Raw genomic sequence first — 20,193 nt, 5'->3', positions numbered from 1 at the left:
TATACACAAAGTTTGCAGACCACCCAACTCTTATAATGACATCTACATACAATGTGATGATCCAGACACCTCTACACACACCACCCATCCTTCAAATACCTTTGCTTCTTTACAACTTTTAGTGCACTTATTCTCCCAGCCCCATCCTGCTAGGGTTTGGAGTGCTTTCATTTGACAAAAGGACCCTGACAATGTGTCGTCCTGAGAAGATCTGAAGACATGCAGCACAGCCCTTAGATTTCAACTATAATGAGCACTGGGACAGAAATATTCTCACTTGACTTCATTTAAGGCAGCTATTGAACATTATAAGTATAATAATCAAATTGGCTGTGAACAGATTTTGATTAAAACTTAAAAAAATTCAGTTCAAATTGTTTAATTTGATGAGTTAAAGTAACAGGAAAAACATATGTTGCCAGGACGATCGTATTATTTTTACACTGTGTGTGCTGAGTAGGTTATTACACTGTAAAAAAAATATTTAGAAAAAGTTACCTGGTTGCCTTAAAATTTTGAGTTCATAGAAATACATTTTTTGAGTTAATACAATGAATATTTGAGATTCGACAACCTTTATTAAAATATTATTAAAAGATTTTGTAAGCATATTGGGTAATTGTGTGTGTTTTATTTGTGATGACGCAGTGAAACATGCCAAATAGTGCTATTTTCATGATTTATCACATTTTTTATGTGGTTCAGATACAAAGATATTTTGAGTTTCTATTTATTAAACAAATTTCCTTCATTGTATCAACTCAATTTTTTTATTTCAATAAATTCAAAATGTTAAGGCAACCAGGTTACTTACTTTTTTAAGTTAAACCAACAAAAACCAGATATAGCGAAAAGTCACAAAACTTTCTTTTAAAAGAACAAATTCAGCAAAGAACCACGTAAACAGTTTACAGTGGTAAACAGAGGCCTAAATAATGATTGTGCATACAAGTCAACAACAACACAACATAAAATACTGTTTTGCTTTATTCATTTGTTTGTATATTTTCTATAAAACTTTATCAAGCCTGCTGATAATATGGTAAAAAACACAAACACATCACATTTTATCACAATGCATATTACACTTTCTTAACCTTAATACACTCATATGTACATCAAGTAAAAAATATACAGTCGTTTAAAAAAAAAGTTTTTCTTTTAAATATTAAATATTTCCCTACTTTGGACAGCCTTTCAGCTGTTCGTGTTTGATATTCTCCAAAAATGTGCTTCAGTTCAAGAACAGAATTATGGAATGTTTTTGTCCACTCTAAGGAAAAAAAGGTTCTAAAAAGAACTCTGGGGCTCTTGGCTCAGTTTTAAAGAACCCTTTATGTCATAGACGGTTCTATGGAGAAATGTCTACCTTTTGCATAACACTTTCATGTTTAATGGGTTATTTAAATTGTTCTAGTCATAAAGTGTGTTTACGAGATGTTTACTTAGAAATCCATTCATTTAAGCTAAATCCATTCAGTGATCCCATGGGAACTCATTTTAGGTTATATAGGCTATAGAACCTTTTTCTAAGATTGTATATATTATTATTATTATTCATTTATTTATTTGACATGTTAAGCGTTAACAGTGCATCGTCAGGCTTTAAACTTCATTGACAACCGCATTCCTCCACAATCATGTCCTCGTGGTGGCGCATGACCACGCCGTCGCCTTCATAGTACAGCATGGAGAGGGAGCTGAGGCGCGTCGGCACACATGACGGACAGCTCACGCGCTCTGGATGGTAAAGCTTCAACAAGCTCTGGAAAGAAAGAAAGAAAGAAAGAAAGAAAGAAAGAAAGAAAGAAAGAAAGAAAGAAAGAAAGAAAGAAAGAAAGAAAGAAAGAAAGAAAGAAAGAAAGAAAGAAAGAAAGAAAGAAAGAAAGAAAGAAAGAAAGAAAGAAGCATTTTTCATTAAAATGTCTCAAGACATTGACTTGAATATTGTTAAAGGGTCCCCCCAAAAATCCTGTCATTTATTTCTCACCCTCATGTCATTCCAAACCTCACGCTGAAGCGCAAGCATGATGCATAACACTAGAATAAACCTCATTGGTTCTTGCATGTCAAGCGAACATACCTGAGCTTTTGTTTACCACAACTAATGTGTGAGTTGATGAATGTTTATATATTTGAATAAAAGCCTCAAATAAATCATAAAGCGATCTAGAAAATTTGGACTAAACCGCTCAATTAATATGGATTTGTTTTATGATCTCTTTTTGAAGTGTCACAGTGGTAGTTGTGTAGCTGTCAATAGAGGGACAGAAAGCTCTCAGATTTCATCAAAAAGATCTTCATTTGGGTTCTGAAGATGAACGAAAGTCTCACAGGTTTGGAACAACATAAGGGTGAGGAATTAATCACAGAATTAAAATTTTTGGGTGAAGTATCCAAGTATCTCACCTGCATATAGGCGTGGTTTGTTGGGTTGAAGGACTCATCCAGCGGGCTTGGACATTCTCCTTCGCAGCGGTATGCGTTATAACGCTTCGGGTGCACGATCCATTCATCCCATCCGATTTGATCAAAATCCACCCACATATCAACTCGCCGACAAAGTGGTCCTTGATGTTGCTCTACTCCCGTTGCGTTTCTATCGTCCGCTTCAGCTGTCGGAGCCCGCATCCTTTCCACCCGGTTCCTTTTGTGGCGACGACCTTGAGCCGCGTCCGGAGCCCGGTTCAAGAAGACATATTTGGAGTGTGTTACTGTATTGATCAAACTGGAGGCGCGTTGGCCACTGTGGGAAAATGTGTTTTTGTAGAAAACCACAATCATAACTCGCTCTGCTGTGGGATGCTGAATTTTTCGTTGCCAACTATTTGCAACCGGTTCACTTGAGTCTTCGCCGCTTCCAGTGTCTTCATTCTTTGCAACTGGTTTAATTAAGTCTTTGGCACTTCCAGTGTCCTCACTCTTTTTATCTGACTCCATTAAGTCTTCTCCACTTCCAGTGTCCTTACTCTTTTTATCTGACTCCATTAAGTCTTCTCCACTTCCAGTGTCCTTACTCTTTTTATCTGACTCCATTAAGTCTTCTCCACTTCCAGTGTCCTTACTCTTTTTATCTGACTCCATTAAGTCTTCTCCATTTCCAGTGTCCTTACTCTTTTTATCTGACTCCATTAAGTCTTCTCCACTTCCAGTGTCCTCACTTTTTGTCTCTGACTCCATTAACTCTTCTCCGCTTCTAGCGTCCTCTCCATCCTCTGGTTTTGGGACCTGCACGGGTGCCTCCATTCCCTGATTCAACCAGTGTTCGAGTAGCTCTGTGACGTTGAAAACCCTCCAGGTTGATGTTGGAGCACTGGGCACTGACTTGATGCTACCTAGAAAAAGCCTCTTATCGCGACAAAACACAGATTCAGACTCACAATCCTGTTTGCGCAGGTGGAAGATGTCCACGATAACGCGTCTGGATGCAGAAAACGCTGGGAGACGGACGCGGAGCTCTGAAAGTTGAATGTTGTCACTCGCTGAGAGGGAAGACATGTCAAAGGTGATGCTCCATCGCTCACCAGTTTGGTGACAGTCTGGAAAATGAAGAAAATTTTCATCACCTCTTGCAATTAGCTAATAAAGGCAGCAGAGTGAATAAATAGATTGAAACTAATAGAAAATTCACACACGACAGAATCAGATGAGAGTTACAAACAGATTGAAACAGATAATTCATAACCAATAGGCAAATGTTAACAAATTAAATTACATATTATGAAAAGATTTAGGCCTGGTTACACTTTATTTCCACGGTCCACTTTAGGCTAACGTGACAATTACATGTCAACTAACTAGTATTAGTAGACAGTAATAGATGTTTAATTATGGTTAGGTGTTGCAGTTGTCACGGTCGGGAACACAAAGAAAATGGTCTGAGGACTCAAGCGCAGAATTGACAATTTATTTAAACAAAATAAAACATAAACACAAAACAAAACCCACAAGGGGGAAAACCATAAACTAGAAAATACATGAACTGAAGACACAGGGAACCGGGAGACGTAGACAGTACAAGGATACGACACAGACTGACAAACACAAGGAGCTTATAAAGCAGGGGTGTCAAACCTGCAGGCCACAGCCATAGACATAATATACGTAGACGCCCCATAGACTTACGCTACCTATTGGTACTGTTCATGTAGAAAGACTTTGTATTACGAGCTTTAACTAAGACATATGGTAGACTATGACATATTGATAAATGTATAAATTAATGAATTTTATATTTTAATAAAGAAACCAGTTTGATTGTTCATTTGAATTTATTTCTCTCACACAGGCATATATTGATAAATGTATACATTTATGAATTTTATATTTTAATAAAGAAAAAAGTTTGATTTTTCACTTAGATTTATTACACACACACACACACACACACACACACACACACACAACTGTACCAGCTCAGAATTATTATTATTTTTTAAAGGTCTAAATTAAACGTTATAACTCCAGGTCATTCCAGCATCTTACATTACCCTGTCAGGCTTGCAACTGGGACTGGGGAGCTAAAATCCTTTCAAAAGAACTGTTTTGCACAGCTTCTTGCGTATGCTTGCACTGTAACTCCAGGGTAGTTAATTTTGCGATGTGTTGCAGCCTTACTTCGTGGAATAGGCCAAGAGACACCACAAATGACACAAGCATGAAATGATAATGATGTATAAATTGTAAAATAACCTAAATTATTGTTCAATCTTACTTGTGAAATGTAATCCCATGCGATCTGGTAACAATATTGCGTTATTGCAACCGTAAGCTGCATAAAATACAGGCATAATTGCTCGCTCTCCATTGACTCTGAATGCTAGCGTTGAGTGGAGAGACCCAACCAATATGGCGGCGACGCTGGATCACGCTCCAGCACATCATGGGGTGTCTACGTATATGATGTCTATGGCCACAGCCCTGCAGAGTTTAGCTTTAACCCTAATTAAACACACCTGATCAAGATAATCAAGTCTATCAGGCTTATTTAAAAACTATAGGTGTGTGTTGGAACAGAGTTGGAGCTAAACTCTGCAAGGCTGTGGGAGTTTGACACCCCTGTTATAAAGGCAAGAAATCAAGAGGGAACAGGTGGGAGAAATCAAACACTAATCAGATAACAAGGGGGAGGATCAGATAATTACATGAGCACATGCTCAGAATGACAAAACCCACATGTGCACACAAGACAGGACAGGCATGTGACAGCAGTTACTATAGTGAGGAGCATCAAAATAAAGTGTTTGCTACTTAAGCAGACAGTCTACTACTAAGAGCTCACTGACATGTAGTTGCAAAGTTACTTATAGTTAGTAGAATGTCTAAAGTGGACCATTGAAATAAAGTGAGACTACATGATCTTTCTTTTTCCCTTTTACAAATTGAAGATCCATAATATTTAAGGTTGTATTATAGGTTGCATTGTCCCTTCTCATTCTCAAGATATGACAAATATGACAAACCGAACCGCTAGGTTAAAACATTTATTTAAAAATTGAACCCAACAGTTGGGTTTGTCATATTTGTCCCAAATTTGGGTTAAAACAATCTAGCAATTCTATAGTGAAGCATTACGGATGCTTGCAGCGACTCACTTTCTAGTAGAAATAACAAGAAGAACAACAACTTGTAAGCAAACAAAGCCTAAATGTAGAATGCCTAATGCATGTTACTAACATTTTTACAAATCATTTAGGTAATGAAGTGGCTTTTTTTCTCAGCAGGTTTTGTGAGATTCACTCAGGTTCTGTCAGAGCCAAATGTCAGAGCACTGTCAGGATGGAGGAGCTGCTTGACAGGAGATGTGTATTGAACCTCGCGCTCTAACAGACGTCTGAAGGGCTAATACACACACCCGTGTACATAAAACAGCCAGCTCTTTAAAGTTGAATAAGCATTGTGACACTACTGAGTTGTAAAATCTGAGGGTCAGATAGCTGAAGAGCGACGGACCTGATAATGAGCCCACAACTTCCCCAGATGCGTGGCTTTAAAGTGCACGTGTTCGTAGTGAATATACATCCATCCAGACTTTATCAATGTGCCGTTAACACGAAAAAGGGTTCTCTGCAGATCTAGATTGTTGTCAAATTACACAAAAAGCATTTAATTTAAAAAAGCTTTTTATATTTTACAGTTATGTGCTGCATCTATACTTATTATAGTAAATATAATAACTGGGTAATCTAATCCTGAACCTACCCCTAAACCTAACCTTAACCCGTGTTGTGTCCTATTACCCGGCACTTAGTTAAGACACATAAAAGTGCACACACTATAAAATAAAGGGCAACCTAGTTTGATATAAACTGTGGTCCATTTGCATGGCACTTCAAGCTATCCTACTCCCAACTATAGCACATGCCACCATTGGCACTTTTTGTTAAGGTGGAAGAACTTTATTTAGTGTCCTTGTTACATGTCACATTACTGTAGTAATAACTATTAATTATGCATAATTACATGCAACTAACCCTAAACCAAACCTAATCATACCCTAACCCTTTAACATGTAGTTAATTATTATTACTCAGTCAGTACTTAAATGCATAATTACACTGTAACAGGGCCACCTTAAAATAAAGTGGATAACACTATTGTGGATAACATATATAACATATAAAGTGGATAACACTATTGTAGTGTCAATGGGTTACACTTTATTTGAAGGAGTCTGTGTTTCAGAGAAATTGTACTGAGTAACATTAAGTAACTACATGTACTTACTAAGGTTTAGGATTAGAGTTTGGATTGGTTGAGGGTTAATTGCATAAAATTATGCATAGTTATTACTATAGTAACTATTTGTAACATATGTAGGTAACACTTTATTTTACAGTCCTGTTCTCCATGTACATCCTATGTACTTAGTAATTACAATAACTGTAATAACTAGGTACTAACCCTGAACCTACACATAAACCTATTTTAAGGTGTCTGTGTTACAGTGTAAGCATACATTAAAGTGCTGAGCAATAATAATTAACTACATGTACTTACTATAGTAAAGAGTAAGTGTTAGGATGAGGGTTTGGTTTATGGTTAGTTGCCAGTAATCATGCACACTTTATAGTTATTACCATAGTAACTATAACACGTGTAACAAGGACGCTGTCAGATAAAGTGTTGCTTCCTTGCACTGCTAGTGCCCGTACTGTAAAATAAAGTTTGAATGATTTCATTTTGCATACAAAATAAGTCAAGTAGGTTAATGCAAAGGATTTTTTTTTTTTTACCTTGAGCGATCAAGCTGAGGACGAAGTCCGCCTGATGAAGAGCTGGGTTGTCGACGCTGGCTGGAGTAGTTGGCATCTTCCCGCTGAAGTCTCGGTATAACTGCATCATGTACAGCGGGTACCTCGGATACGACTGGAGACTGTAGTCGGAATATGAACCCACGAAGGCCCTGTGATGTCCGTTATCGATCTTTACGCAGTCCGCGTGCATCAGAGAAACCACCGCGGTGGCGAATAGGATCAGCAGGGATGGCATCGCGAATCAATGAAGTTTTCGACTGCGCGTTGCGATTGTTTCTCGTGCGCGCCTGTGGTCCGAGTGATCGCTTTTAAAGCGCGCAGCTGGCCCCTGATGACCCCTGTCATCCTGTCGCGTCCGCGGCATCCCTGTGATCCATGAGGCACATCAGAGGAGAGCAGAGCTGTCAAGTTCACTGCTTCTGGAAACTGTGCAGGCTTTAAATGCGCGAGGCGTGAGACTCCCGCGCTCGAATGTGCCCCGAGACAGCCTTTGATTTCGGGCCACCCAAAGGTGAGCCACCTTGTTGATTCAACATTTGTTTTGATATGAATGAATGCAGCACACAGCATTACAGTAAGATTTATTTTAAGGATATTGTAATATCCTCCTGGGACTCATTAATAGACATGTGTCCACTGTAGTGGACATTATATTTTAGTGAATTTCTCTGACATCATACTCGACACAGTTTTAGTCTGGATGTCCTGTAAAAAAGCACATTCGAGGCACTGATACCAAATGTTTGGAGGTTTCACCAGGACAACAATGGCTGACATGTTTAGCACTCATGGGAATATTTATATTTTATTATTATAATTTAAATCTGTTTAATTTTCAAATTGTTTGTTATAAATCAACATCTCAAGAAAATGTTATGAGTTTTCTAATCAAAATATGACTCTGTTGCAGAACAGGGCATTTATTTCATAAAATGTCCACTGTAGAGACACCAGGACTTAAACTAGGTATTCTTATGTCAAAAGGGAAAGAAATTACATATCAATGTTTCTATAAAATATTAGATTATATTATGGAAATGTTGCCAACTATTACTCCCTTTATTACACTTCTTTTTTCAAGAACACATTCATTAGATCCAGTATAGTTATGCTGCTTTGAATGTGAAAATCTAAGTATGGCCATTTTACACACACATTGCATTAAATAAAATGGTAAATCATTTCATTCTGTTATATCTTTCATAACATAGTTCAGAAACATCTTTAAACAAAGGTGGTTTTAAAAAAAATCCTAAACTAAAAACTGATTTGTAAATTAAAAATAGATCCCATTGTTTTTGTCTATACATGCAATTTCATCATTTTATTTAAGTCCTGCTGTCCACTACAGATGACATAACATATGAATAAAATATAATTTTTCAAAAACAAAATTCTCCATTTGTTTCTTATGCTCTAAGCTAAACAATGTAATGACATGAAAAAATACTAAATATTTTTTTTGGGGTCCCAGGAGGATACGATTTGCACAGCAAATTTAGTATTTATTTATATTTCAAATGCCCAGGATACACAAGTAGTCAAGTATTCTGTAATGAAAATATTAGGCTATATTAGACTTTATTCATCCATCAGCCCAGCTGTTTAAGTAAGGAGTTTGAAAGGAGACTATACTGCTTGAAAGTTTGCAGAATATGTGAAAACGTGAATATTAAGTAGTGTGTATAATTATTTAGTACTGTCCTGAATTGTTTACATATAGTCGGGGTGGCAGTGGCTCAGTGGTTCATGTAGATTGTTTTCCAACCAGAAGGTTGGTGGTTCAATCCCCGGTTCTACCTGACCAAGTGTCCATGAGCAAGACACCTAACCCCAACTGCTCCCAACGAGTTGTACCATGGCTGACTCTGCCGTTGGTGTGTGAATGAGAGAGTGAATGGGTGAAGATGTAAAACGCTTTGGATGGCCATGGGTCTGTTAAAAGTGCTATATAAATGCAGTCCATTTACCATGTAGTCTACAAGACAAAAATAATATACCCTGTTCAAAAGTTTATGAACCTTGTTTCTGTCCTTGCCTGGATGATCCACGGCTGTTTTTTGTGTTTTGTGATGGTTGTTCTTGGGTCTCATGTTTGTCTTCAGAAAAATCCTGCAAACTCTTTAGTTTTCCAGCATCTTTTGCATATTTGAACTCTCTCCAGCAGTGACTGTGATTTTGAGATCTGTCTTTTCACCGAACAAATAAGGGACTCAAACTATTAAAGGATATAAGCGTTTTGAACTGTGAGTGGCGTTACACATTCTTCAGAAGGTGTTTTATTAACTCCTGGAGCCGTGTGGATTACTTTTATAATGGATGAATGCACTTTTTTAGGCTTCACATTTTGGGCTGCGATTCACTGTTATTATAAAGCTTGGAAGAGCCAGGACATTTTTAATATAACTCCTCTTGTATTCATCTCAAAGAATAATGTCATATACACCTGGGATGACTTGAGGGTGAGTAAATCATGGGCTTATTTTCATTTTCACAGATTCTCCATGGGGTTCACAAACTTTCAAGCACCGTATATAAGGCTTATACATGATATTAAGCTTGGAAACTCTGGCTTATTACTGCAACTATATCCTCTAATTGCGAAATAGTAAAAACAGCATATTTTTACAACATATACCCTAAAACGTTCACGCAAAATGTAACTATATAGGGTCTTTTGAATCTTTGGAAATCTGCTCTCAAAAAAAAAAGAAAGAAAAAAAAAGTTATCCTTTTTTCAAGATGTATGAATTTCTGTTAATAGTAAAAATCCATCAAATTGGATCCAATAAACCTTACATATAAATCATATTATGAAATAAGAATTGTAAATGAGTTAAAAAAAAAAAAAAACTAGAGCCTAATAAAACATTTTGTATAAATCTTAATGGAACAAGGGAACGGACCATTTCATACGTATTTATAAATAATAATAAAACTAAATTAAATGTTTAAAATTAAGTTTAAGATTTATACAAAATATGTTATTCAGCTCTAGTTTCGGATTATTCAATTCAGTTTGATGGATTTTTACTATTAATTGAAATGCATAAATCTTGCAAAAAGGCTTAGATTGTTACACTTGCTTATACTTTATTTGAAGGTGTCATTGTTACAGTGTAATTAAAGCACTGAGTAATATTCATTGTGTGAACATGTTCTTACATTAGGCGTTAGGAGCAGGGTTTGGTTGAGGGTTAGGTGCTTTTGGCGACTCAGGCAGACTGTCGCGGTCTGGTGATTAAACTATTGCTACTTCCTCATCAAAATACAGTTAACACGTTTGGGCAGCTCACCAGTTGAACACAGACAGCTCAGCTCTATCAGACAGCACTTCTCAATCCAGAGCTCTGAATAAACATGATGCGTTCTGCCTTCCTCACTTTTGTTCTCTTCACTTCTACCCTGTCTTCAGGTAAGAGAGTTTAAATGTTAACTAAATCAGCATCAGAAAGAGCTTTATTGCCAAGTGTGCTTGCACAGACTGAAGCTGATGCTGAAGCTACACTGCACACAGACAATACAAATACAACAAGAATATAAGAATAAAATGTGAAAATAGTATAAGGTCACAGTTAAGTTTAGTCAGAATAAAAGCTGCCTATGTTATATTTTCCTTGCATTTTAAATGTTTAGGATTACGTTAAATACAATTAATTAAGATGATTTTAAATGAGCTCTTTTATTTTGTTTTGTAAAACTGACAGCAAATTTCCTGGAATCCTGTTTCTAAGTCAATTATTAGCTAGAAATACTTTACGTGCTCTGGTTTCTCTATAGGATGGGCAAGAAATGTAGACCTTCGGGCCACAGCACCGCAAACATCCAGCCTTCCCATGGTGAGTTAAGAGGACATTTGGAAAATACCACACGCATTTACAGCAGAAACTATGCAGATGAAGAGAAAAATATGTGGATCAATTGTAAGTTTTACACTGTTCTGAGTATGCTAAAACTATCCCATTTAATATCCCATGTTTTATTTATTTCATATACTCCCATGCCAGCATATACACCTTGTCTACTTTGACATCTGTAATATTAATTTTATGTATATTAATATATAATATTATATTAAAATAGGCTTCAGAAGGGAAACAGATGCTTTTAAAGGGACAGTTCACCCAAAAATCTTACCCTCAAGTTGTTCCAAATCTGTATGAACACAAAAGAAGATATTTTAATTTTAAGATATTATATTTTATTTAACCAAACATAGGCCCCATTGACTTCCATAGTATGGAGAAAAAATATAGTATGGAAGTCAATGGGGTCCATCAACTGTTTGGTTAGCCATATTCTTCAAAATTCAGCAGACGAAAGAAATTCATACAGGTTTGGAACAACTTGAGGGCGAGTAAACGATGACAGAATGTAATTTTTTGGTCAACTATCCTTAAACAATGCAAATACTCGTTGAATTCTCAGTATTGCTGCTATAGCTGGCATTAGCGTGAACTTCCGATTACCAGTTTTTTTCTTTCTTCTCTCTCGGTCAAATACTGTAACATCGGAGCTACAGTATGAAGAGATTTCTTCCATTTGGCTGGAAATGAAACTTGTGTACAGGAACGTATAGCGTACACTTAATCAACTAAATTGACAAAGTTTTTTTTCTTCTTCTAGATTTATCAAAGGTCTAGTTTAATTCTCCATTTTGAATCTCTGCATGTATACCCTGTGTGTTAATGTTTGTTTTTGTCTGTATATCACCTACAAGTTGTTTCTGATTTATATTACATATTTATTAACTATTTGCAAGTTATACTTTTTCTTATTGCTATTGTCACAAACAGAGTTTCAGTATTGCCTTTCTTAGTCAATTGTTAAATTGTAAGTAGTGTTTCAATACTGCGTTACTTAGTTACTTTGTTTAAAAAAAGGTTCAATTTTGGAAAATGTCAGTTTTTTTGTAATTATTCGCAGGTTCTGCTCCATTTGGCAAAGCTTATACTAATCAGTATATGGTATAAGTTGTGGGAAATTGCCTCCCTTTGATTAATAAAATATCATATCGACATCTAAAATCTGAGTGTGATCCTTAAAACAAGATCTGAGAATATGGTAATTGTACTCTTCCTTCTTTCTATTTAAGATAGTTTTGTCTTTTACCCGTACAACCCATGAAAAGAGGTTGTGAGAGTTTGTGGTTTTGTGTTAGAAACTTCATCACATGGTGTGCAGCATTCTTTCGTGTACTTTACCATGCAGACTAACAAACAAAGCACTGAAATGTACCAAATTCAAATGTGATCAAAGGTTTTATTCATGTTACATTAAATTAGTTCAGAGAATATAATCTTATTTTTAATTAAATTCCACTGTCATCATCCTTTAGATGAGCAACATGTGCAGCGACTGCAACAAGATGGTTCAGTTGTTGGCAGAAATGCTCTCCAGTCAAGACGCTCAGGTGAGATTGTGTGTGTGTGATGTTTCCAAATACTGAGATATTACTGAAATGTAATTTCTTTATGCAAGAAACACCTTCTGTACAACAGTCTCATAGCAATAATTCACACATTTTTGTCTGACCTCCTTTTTCACATAATCTTACTCCTTAGTCTGGTCATATCCGTGGAGAAGTGGATACATTATTTTCTAACTAAAAAGCTATTTTCACTTTCTTATGCCACTTTCTTTTTTAGTGACGTGGTTTCTGTTCCTAATAAGTTGCTTTTTGAATAGAAGCTTCAACTAAAAGACACGTTTATTAAACTCATTGTTATGAATGATATTGATCTTAAATTGTTCCCTCTTCACAGCATCTTATTGAAAATGCTCTGGACAAGTTTTGTTCTGAACACCCCGTCATCCCTTTGTGTATGGATGGAGCGAAGACATATGTGCATTTGGTCATCAAATATTTCAGTGCATTTGCAGTGAGTACTTCTCCATCATCCCTATTTGACTAAGTATCTAATACTTAAAATATATAAACATGAGCAATATCTCCTTTACATGAATAATACTGTGGCACTGAAAACCAGATGTTTTACTCTCGTCACAGAATCAAAATGGTGACATATGCTCAATGTTGGGACTGTGTGCCGTCGGGTCTGAGAGAAAAGCGCCATCAGAGCTTATGGTCGGCCTGAACGAGCACGGCTTGCTCTATGCAAAACCTTCAAGAGGAACAAGTCACGAGGTATAATTTTCCACGCCACTTCTGCACTGTAAAAAAAGTTCGTAAAAATAAGGCCCAATGTACTGTATAAATATGAAGGAATTTTCCGTATTGGTTAATGACAGGTGTTTTACCTGTATTTTGAATTACACATTGCATTAGTTTGTGTTTTAATGCTTAACGGAAATTTACATAAAATTACTGGATAATGTACTGGCAGAAAATGACCAGTATATTTTCCGTTTTTATTTTTTACAGTGTGACTACCTGTCACAATACACAAGTGTAAAAAAAAAAAAAAAAAAAAACGCCATCAAAACGTTTCAAATGCCAGGTTACAGATATACAGCTCCATGATATAAATAACAAAAAATATACAAAATATTTATTATTCATCAGCAGTAGATCAAAATATTCACTTGGAATAAATCTGGGTTATTTGAAGATTGCAAACTGCTCTAAAGCATGAGCACGAAGAACGAGCAACAGCACCGCATCTTTACTTTAAAACATGCAGTGCTAGTGTTTAAGTAATTAAAGGTCCCGTTCTTTGCGATTCCATCTTTCAAATTTTAGTTAGTGTGTAATGTTGCTGTTAGAGCATAAATAATACGTGTAAAATTATAAAGCTCAAAGTTCAATGCCAAGCGAGATATTTTATTTAACAGAAGTTCCCTTTCAAAGCCTACAGCGAGCGGCTTTGGACTACAGCCCTGCACTTCCTTCAGGAATGACGTCACTAGAACCGTTTGTTGACTAACCCTCCACCCACAAGAACATGAAAATTCGGGGGCGTTGTCCTTTTGCTCTCGCAGGTCGAGAATAGTTAGCGTTGATTTTGTAGAGTGTGTTTGTCGCCATGCCATTGAAACGCTGTTATTTTCATCCCGGAGTCAAATCACCTTTGTTTGGCCTTCCCACGGACGATGTACGTAGAGATCAATGGCTACAGTTTATGGTTAACTCGGTTCCGGAAAATTATAATCACAATTTAAAACTATGTGCAGCACATTGTGCTGAGGACTGCTTCCTCAATCTCAATCAGTTTAATGCCGGATTCGCAGAAAGATTATTCTTAAAAGATGACGCAGTTCCCACTTTGTTTGTTTATGGACCACAACCGGTAAGTGTATTTTATTATTTAAGTTGGTCCGTTTAACAGTTTATGTAACTCGTGACACAAAGTGCAATGCTGTTTAGCTTTGTTAACTAACGTTAGATGGTAATTGAAACTAATCCGAAAAACTTAGCATATAAAAGTGTAGTAATTCATTCAGACACCATCGATTGTTGGTGTTTGTAATGATCAGTTTAAACTCCTGAATAGACAGCTCACCATTCTGAAGCATCCAGCAAAAGTCTTTCCTGAGCAGGTTGTAATCGATCCTCTTTGATATTCTCCGGGTCTGATTCCGACTCAAATTGATAAGGCAATATAGACATTTTTGCAATAACATTGAGCGCGCGTATCTACACGTTATGATAAGAGGCGGGACCTTTCCGGGCAACGTGCTAAGCTGCTGTCCAATCACAGTGCGGGAAGCGCTGGCCTAATCAGAACTCGTTACGTATTTCTAAAGGAGGGACTTTATAGAACAAGGAAATCATCAGGCCGTTTTTAGGACAGAGGATACAGCGCTGTACAGATAAGTAAATTGTGTGAAAAATACTGGGGTTTTTTACACGCGAAACATGAACTCATGTTATATTGCACACTGTAAACATAATCAAAGCTTCGAAAACACGCGAAGAATGGGACCTTTAAATCATAGCCCCTTTTAAATTAATCTTCACATTTAAGCAATATTGCGATTCCTGTTTATTCATCCCCATATTTAAAACCCCTAGGCTTCAGCCCAAGCGTGTTATTCGTCTACTTCTATGGTCTACACATCTGAAAGCGTAGATTAGTTCACTTCAAAATGAAAAATTCCTGATAAATTACTCACCCTCATGCCATCCAAGATGGACAGTGGAAATCAAAATACGTTTTTTGTGGAAAACATTTCAGAATTTTTCTTCACACAATGGGCTTCAATGGCAACAAAAATGTTGAATGTCTAAATCAAGGCCGTTTGAAAGGAAGGGCTTCAGAGGCTCTGCATGATCCCAGCTGACGGTCTAATCTCGCAAAACCATCTGCCATTTTCAAAAACACAAATAAAATTGATATGATATTTAACCTAAATTGCTCATCTTGTACTGCTCTGTGACACACCACAGAGCATCTTGGATGAGATGGGGGTTAGTACAATATATAATTTTCATTTTAAAGTGAAGTAATCCTTTAATCTCCAGATCAAAACACTGGTGAAAAAGAAGCAGAAACAACTGATAAAAGCAATATTTTCAATATTTTGTTCAAAATGTTGCTTTTTTTTATGAAACTTTACCACATTGAAGTGTTTTTAAAAAAAGAATACATGACGATAGAATAAAACATCGCCTATTCTTTCTTTTGATACGGTGCATGTTCAGATATTGATACAACAAAATATTGTACATTACTTTTAAAAGTAACTTTCCCAACATGGATATTTACTGTATGGCAAATCTCATCTGGTTGATCATTTATATCATCATAAACTATTCTATGCAACTGCTCAATGTGGACTTATCATTTTGTCATTACGTTATAGTAAACTTTAACTGCAAAGCTGCTTTGTGTAGCCTATTGTGAAAAGCGCAATGCAAACAAGCTGGACTTATTTAATGATTGGTTGGTAAACACTCAATATTTATTTGTTTCTTTGGAAAACAAAAGTCATTGTACATTAAAGCATCTTTAAACCTGAAAAGGAAACGTTTGAGAGCATGCTACTAGTTTGAGTTTGTCTGGCTATCACCAGACCAAACTCAGTGTTTTAAGATTGAACACTGGTCTGGGGAGTCTGCTCCTGTATTTTCTTCTGCACAAGAGGAGTGATTATCAAGCATAATTCAAATGACTCCGTACGCAATTGGATAGTCTTTCAACCAATCAGACATCAAGAGGTGTGATCAACGAGCATTGATCCATCGCTTCTCTATCTGTCTGTGATTGGTTCCTGCAAAAGTGTAACAGAAGCAGTAGAAATGAATGTTCAGGTTTCCAGACTGAGCTGCAGTGCGAAATCAAACCACTGGCAGATCAGGCTGTGTTTACCCCATTTAAGTCTTCATTAAAACCCACTAGATAAAGCTCTTTTCTGATGTTTATGCATGGATAACTCAACATATGATAGCCATGACTCAAGTTCTGCTTTGTTTCTTAGGTTCAAATCAATCCCATCTGCACCTTCTGTCTGTTCATCATAAAGCAATTAGAGAGCATGTTGCCAAAAGAGAGAACTGAAGTAAGACACATCTTTACTAGTTAATGTTCATAATTTAATTTATTAGAAAAAACACTGAATATTAAACGCTTTTCCATTTTGTCCGTCTTGTTTTAGAAGATGATAGAGGACCTTCTGGAGAAGATCTGTGATCATTTGCCTAGCCATTATAAGGACATGTGTAACACCTTCGTAGAAACATATGCAAAGAAGCTGATCGAGCTCTTGATGTCCTCTCTCCCTCCACATGCCATCTGCACCGCACTGGGTCTGTGTCTCTTCCCTGAGACACCGCTGTTGTGTAAGTAGTGGGAATGGCATCAGCGCAACAATTTGTTACTGTTTTACGTTTTGGCAAATTGGTGGCTCATGAGATCAGGGACCTAGTCATGATCTGCCTTAGCCTGACAGGCCAGACCGCCAGACCCACATTAAGATGTTTGGTCTGGAAACTCACCATAGACAGCTCAATCCGAGGGGCGGATAAACGGTTGTCTTTCAAACTCCCTCTGCACACGATAGGATAGCGCTACACCAACAAGAGCAACGAAGGTGAAGCAGAGCTCGCTGATAGATTAAACATTCGCCGTATCCGGTCGGCTAAAGTCCGAACACATCTTCCCTTTTTAAGAATGACTTCAGTGCCGTTCTTTGTTCTTTTCTCAGAGAAAAGCTTAACTCCAAGTCTTCCAGAGTCGTGGTCAAAGCTGATTCGACAGACCGCCGTTCGCCAGTTTCTGTGTTTACTAGAAGCACGCAGCGCAACTTGGCCGTCAATATGTTAAGCCCCGCCCATCCGACTCTATACACGATGTGATTGGCCCGACCAGAGTTTGGCATTTACAGCTCAGAAGTGTATTGAGAGTTCCTAGACGACACTCGCGACAGATTAGATTTGCTGCTGCTAGGGTGCGTCTAGATTTCTAGGCTAGATCTGCCTATGAACCAAATACAAATCACATCATACAAATTAATATTAATCACCATTTTGTAAAATAATCTCATGAGATTGTGTCTCAATTAATCGATTAGACAGCACTAATATAAATATAAACTGTCATTTCGAGATGGATCAAGACATTTTGGCTTCAGTTTTCAACATGAGTGCAGCAGACTTGGATAAAACTCCTCATTCTGAGCAGCTTTACCTCTTTACATCAATCTCTGTCAATCATATCGTTTGTTAAACATTGGAGATTTCAAAAACCTACTTGTGAACTAGTCCAAGGGTTTTCACCCAAACTCATTAAAACCAGTACAGCACAATTCTCTGGACTCTCTAGGTCAATAATTACCAAAAAAACTAAAAACTTCTACCGTTTGGATAGCTAAATCAGGGTCATTTAGAAAATGGGCATGGACAAATATACCAAAAAGCCTATAAATCCTAAACGAAGCTTCCCAAAAGTAGGTGAGGACATACGACATGATTCTAAACAAGCATGCAGACTTTTATGGAGATCAGGCCATAAACAAAGCCCATAAACGGTCATTTCCATCAATGATTTAAGTGGTTACAAGCTTGCTAAAGAAAGCATACCTATTTTTGCATGTGCCTAAAGGCCTTGTGTGCTTGAACCCCGTTAATAGCATGCAAATCACTTGTACATGCATGGGCACAAAAAAACATAGACAGGGCTAGCTGAAGGTCAGAATAATGGATGTGCTGAAAGGTGCAGACTCCAACCTGCAGATACCCTCACTTGGACATCAACAGACTATGCCAATGACAAAAAACATATACTTTGGCCTTTAGTGGGAACCTCCAAAGATTTGTGCCCAGCTGGGACCATAATCGATATCATTAATGTGACTGTGATAATGTTCAGATATTCTGATGTGGTGCTTGCCATGGAAGGTTTGAGAACACTGACTCAGACCAGAACTAATTGAAGAATCGTTGTTTGTAAATGACTACGATTGTTCTTTATTTGAATTACTCACATCCTCTCTAGTGTCCACAGCGCAAACAGACTGCGATTCCTGTAAGATACTGGCGGTCCTCTCCCAGTTTCATCTGGGTCACAATGCAACCGAGATCCAGACCTCTGACCTGCTCCGGAAGATTTGCCATCTCCACCCAAACGCTGTTCCTCAAGTAATGATCACACGCACAATACACCAGAACAAGACTTTTACAAACATCTGTGCAAAATACTGAAAATCCTCCATGTTCAATCCTAGTGTGAAGGGTTTGTGAAGCTTCATGGTCACAGGCTTCTGAAGAGTGATGGAAAACAGCCATCCATCACTGCATGCCAGGTAATAACTGCTTAAGTTTATCACCATTAATTGGTTCATTTTTTTTAAAAGACTTTACTTTGGGGGTGTTGAATGGGCTGGAGACTCAAGAGATTCTGACATTAAGTAACACTTTACTTTTATGTTCTGTCAACAGGATGATTACCTTTGCAGAGGACACAAGTGAAATCACTCCATCGAATAAGACTCCAAATCAGAACAGCGACAATTGTTTTGTATGATCAAGCTATTTGTTTCCACTTCCTTTTCACACACAAAATCAAGGGCAATTTTGAGAATAGAAAAGTTTGACTGTTAAATCTGCTTTAAACGACCTTTACTTACCAGACAGTTTTAATATAACCTTTCATAATTTCTTCCTGTCATTTCTGTGTTGTTCCTATAGGATATTTTTACATGGTATGCATTGTGTGTAACATTATATGAAGCCATTACATCCTCATTTTTGTGTTGAGATGATGCATGAAATAAACTCAAATGTGTATTTTAAGGCATTTGGAAGCAGTTAATTGAGAGAAAAGCACCTTTAGGCAATTAAAAATAATGAACTCTTAACAGTGACTATTCAAATTAAGGCCTTCTACAATCATCTTCACTAACGTATCTAAAACATTTTAAATCTGTCAAAATGTTTTACTGTTGTTTGTGGTAATGCTGTATGAGAACACTATGCATCCTATTATTAACTTCACCACCAATCCCATAAGCAACTTTTTTCAATTGCATAACCAGAAAATATGACCATATCACACCAGTCCTCAGGTCTTTACACTGGCTTCCAGTTACATCTAGGATCAATTTTAAAGTACTCCTACTTGTTTATAAATCTCTCAATGAGCTAGGAATCGATACATTGCAGATATGCTGATTAAATACAAACCCAATAGATCACTCAGATCAGCAGGATCAAGTCAGTTAGAAATACCAAGAGTTCACTCAAAGCAAGGAGATTTTACTGATTGCACCTGATCTATGCATCATTTTTTAAATTCTTTTTACAACTGTTTTAGTTTACCTGTTCTTTTCTTTGGTTATTTTAAATTTTCTTTACATTGTATTCTTTTTCTTATGCATTTTTATCCCTATTTTAATTCCTTTCTAGTTTCTATGTAAAGCACTTTGAATTGCCATTGTGTATGAAATGTGCTATATAAATAAACTTGCCTTGCCTTGCATTTAAATTTCGAGCAGCTCTAAAACCCTTTAAAGTTTCTACTTTAATTTTGGAGGTTTT

The 20,193-nt window shown here is 36.9% G+C and overlaps 2 protein-coding genes across 2 annotated transcripts; one reads left to right on the top strand and one right to left on the bottom strand.

Annotated features, from left to right (window-relative positions):
* Positions 1-1,067: 1,067 nt before the first annotated feature.
* spaw (southpaw) lies at positions 1,068-7,762 on the bottom strand. Its single transcript, XM_067439889.1, has 4 exons — positions 7,236-7,762; positions 3,235-3,539; positions 2,410-2,916; positions 1,068-1,765 (listed from the first exon to the last, which is right to left on the bottom strand). The coding sequence occupies exons 1-4, from the start codon at positions 7,489-7,491 to the stop codon at positions 1,613-1,615; spliced, it is 1,221 nt and encodes a 406-aa protein (XP_067295990.1). The 5' UTR covers positions 7,492-7,762; the 3' UTR covers positions 1,068-1,612.
* A 2,752-nt stretch (positions 7,763-10,514) lies between these two features.
* On the top strand, positions 10,515-20,134 carry sftpbb (surfactant protein Bb). Its single transcript, XM_067437622.1, has 10 exons — positions 10,515-10,671; positions 11,037-11,095; positions 12,595-12,669; positions 13,022-13,138; positions 13,267-13,404; positions 16,638-16,718; positions 16,815-16,998; positions 18,653-18,795; positions 18,882-18,959; positions 19,096-20,134. Exons 1-10 carry the CDS (start codon positions 10,617-10,619, stop codon positions 19,123-19,125), a joined length of 960 nt encoding a protein of 319 aa, XP_067293723.1. The 5' UTR covers positions 10,515-10,616; the 3' UTR covers positions 19,126-20,134.
* Positions 20,135-20,193: the final 59 nt, after the last annotated feature.

The sequence above is a fragment of the Pseudorasbora parva genome, chromosome 3 (genome assembly GCF_024679245.1).
Source record: "Pseudorasbora parva isolate DD20220531a chromosome 3, ASM2467924v1, whole genome shotgun sequence".
In the NCBI taxonomy this organism is placed as follows: Eukaryota; Metazoa; Chordata; class Actinopteri; order Cypriniformes; family Gobionidae; genus Pseudorasbora; species Pseudorasbora parva.
Note: the sequence above shows the minus strand (reverse complement) of the source record. Positions and strands in the feature narration are given on the sequence as shown.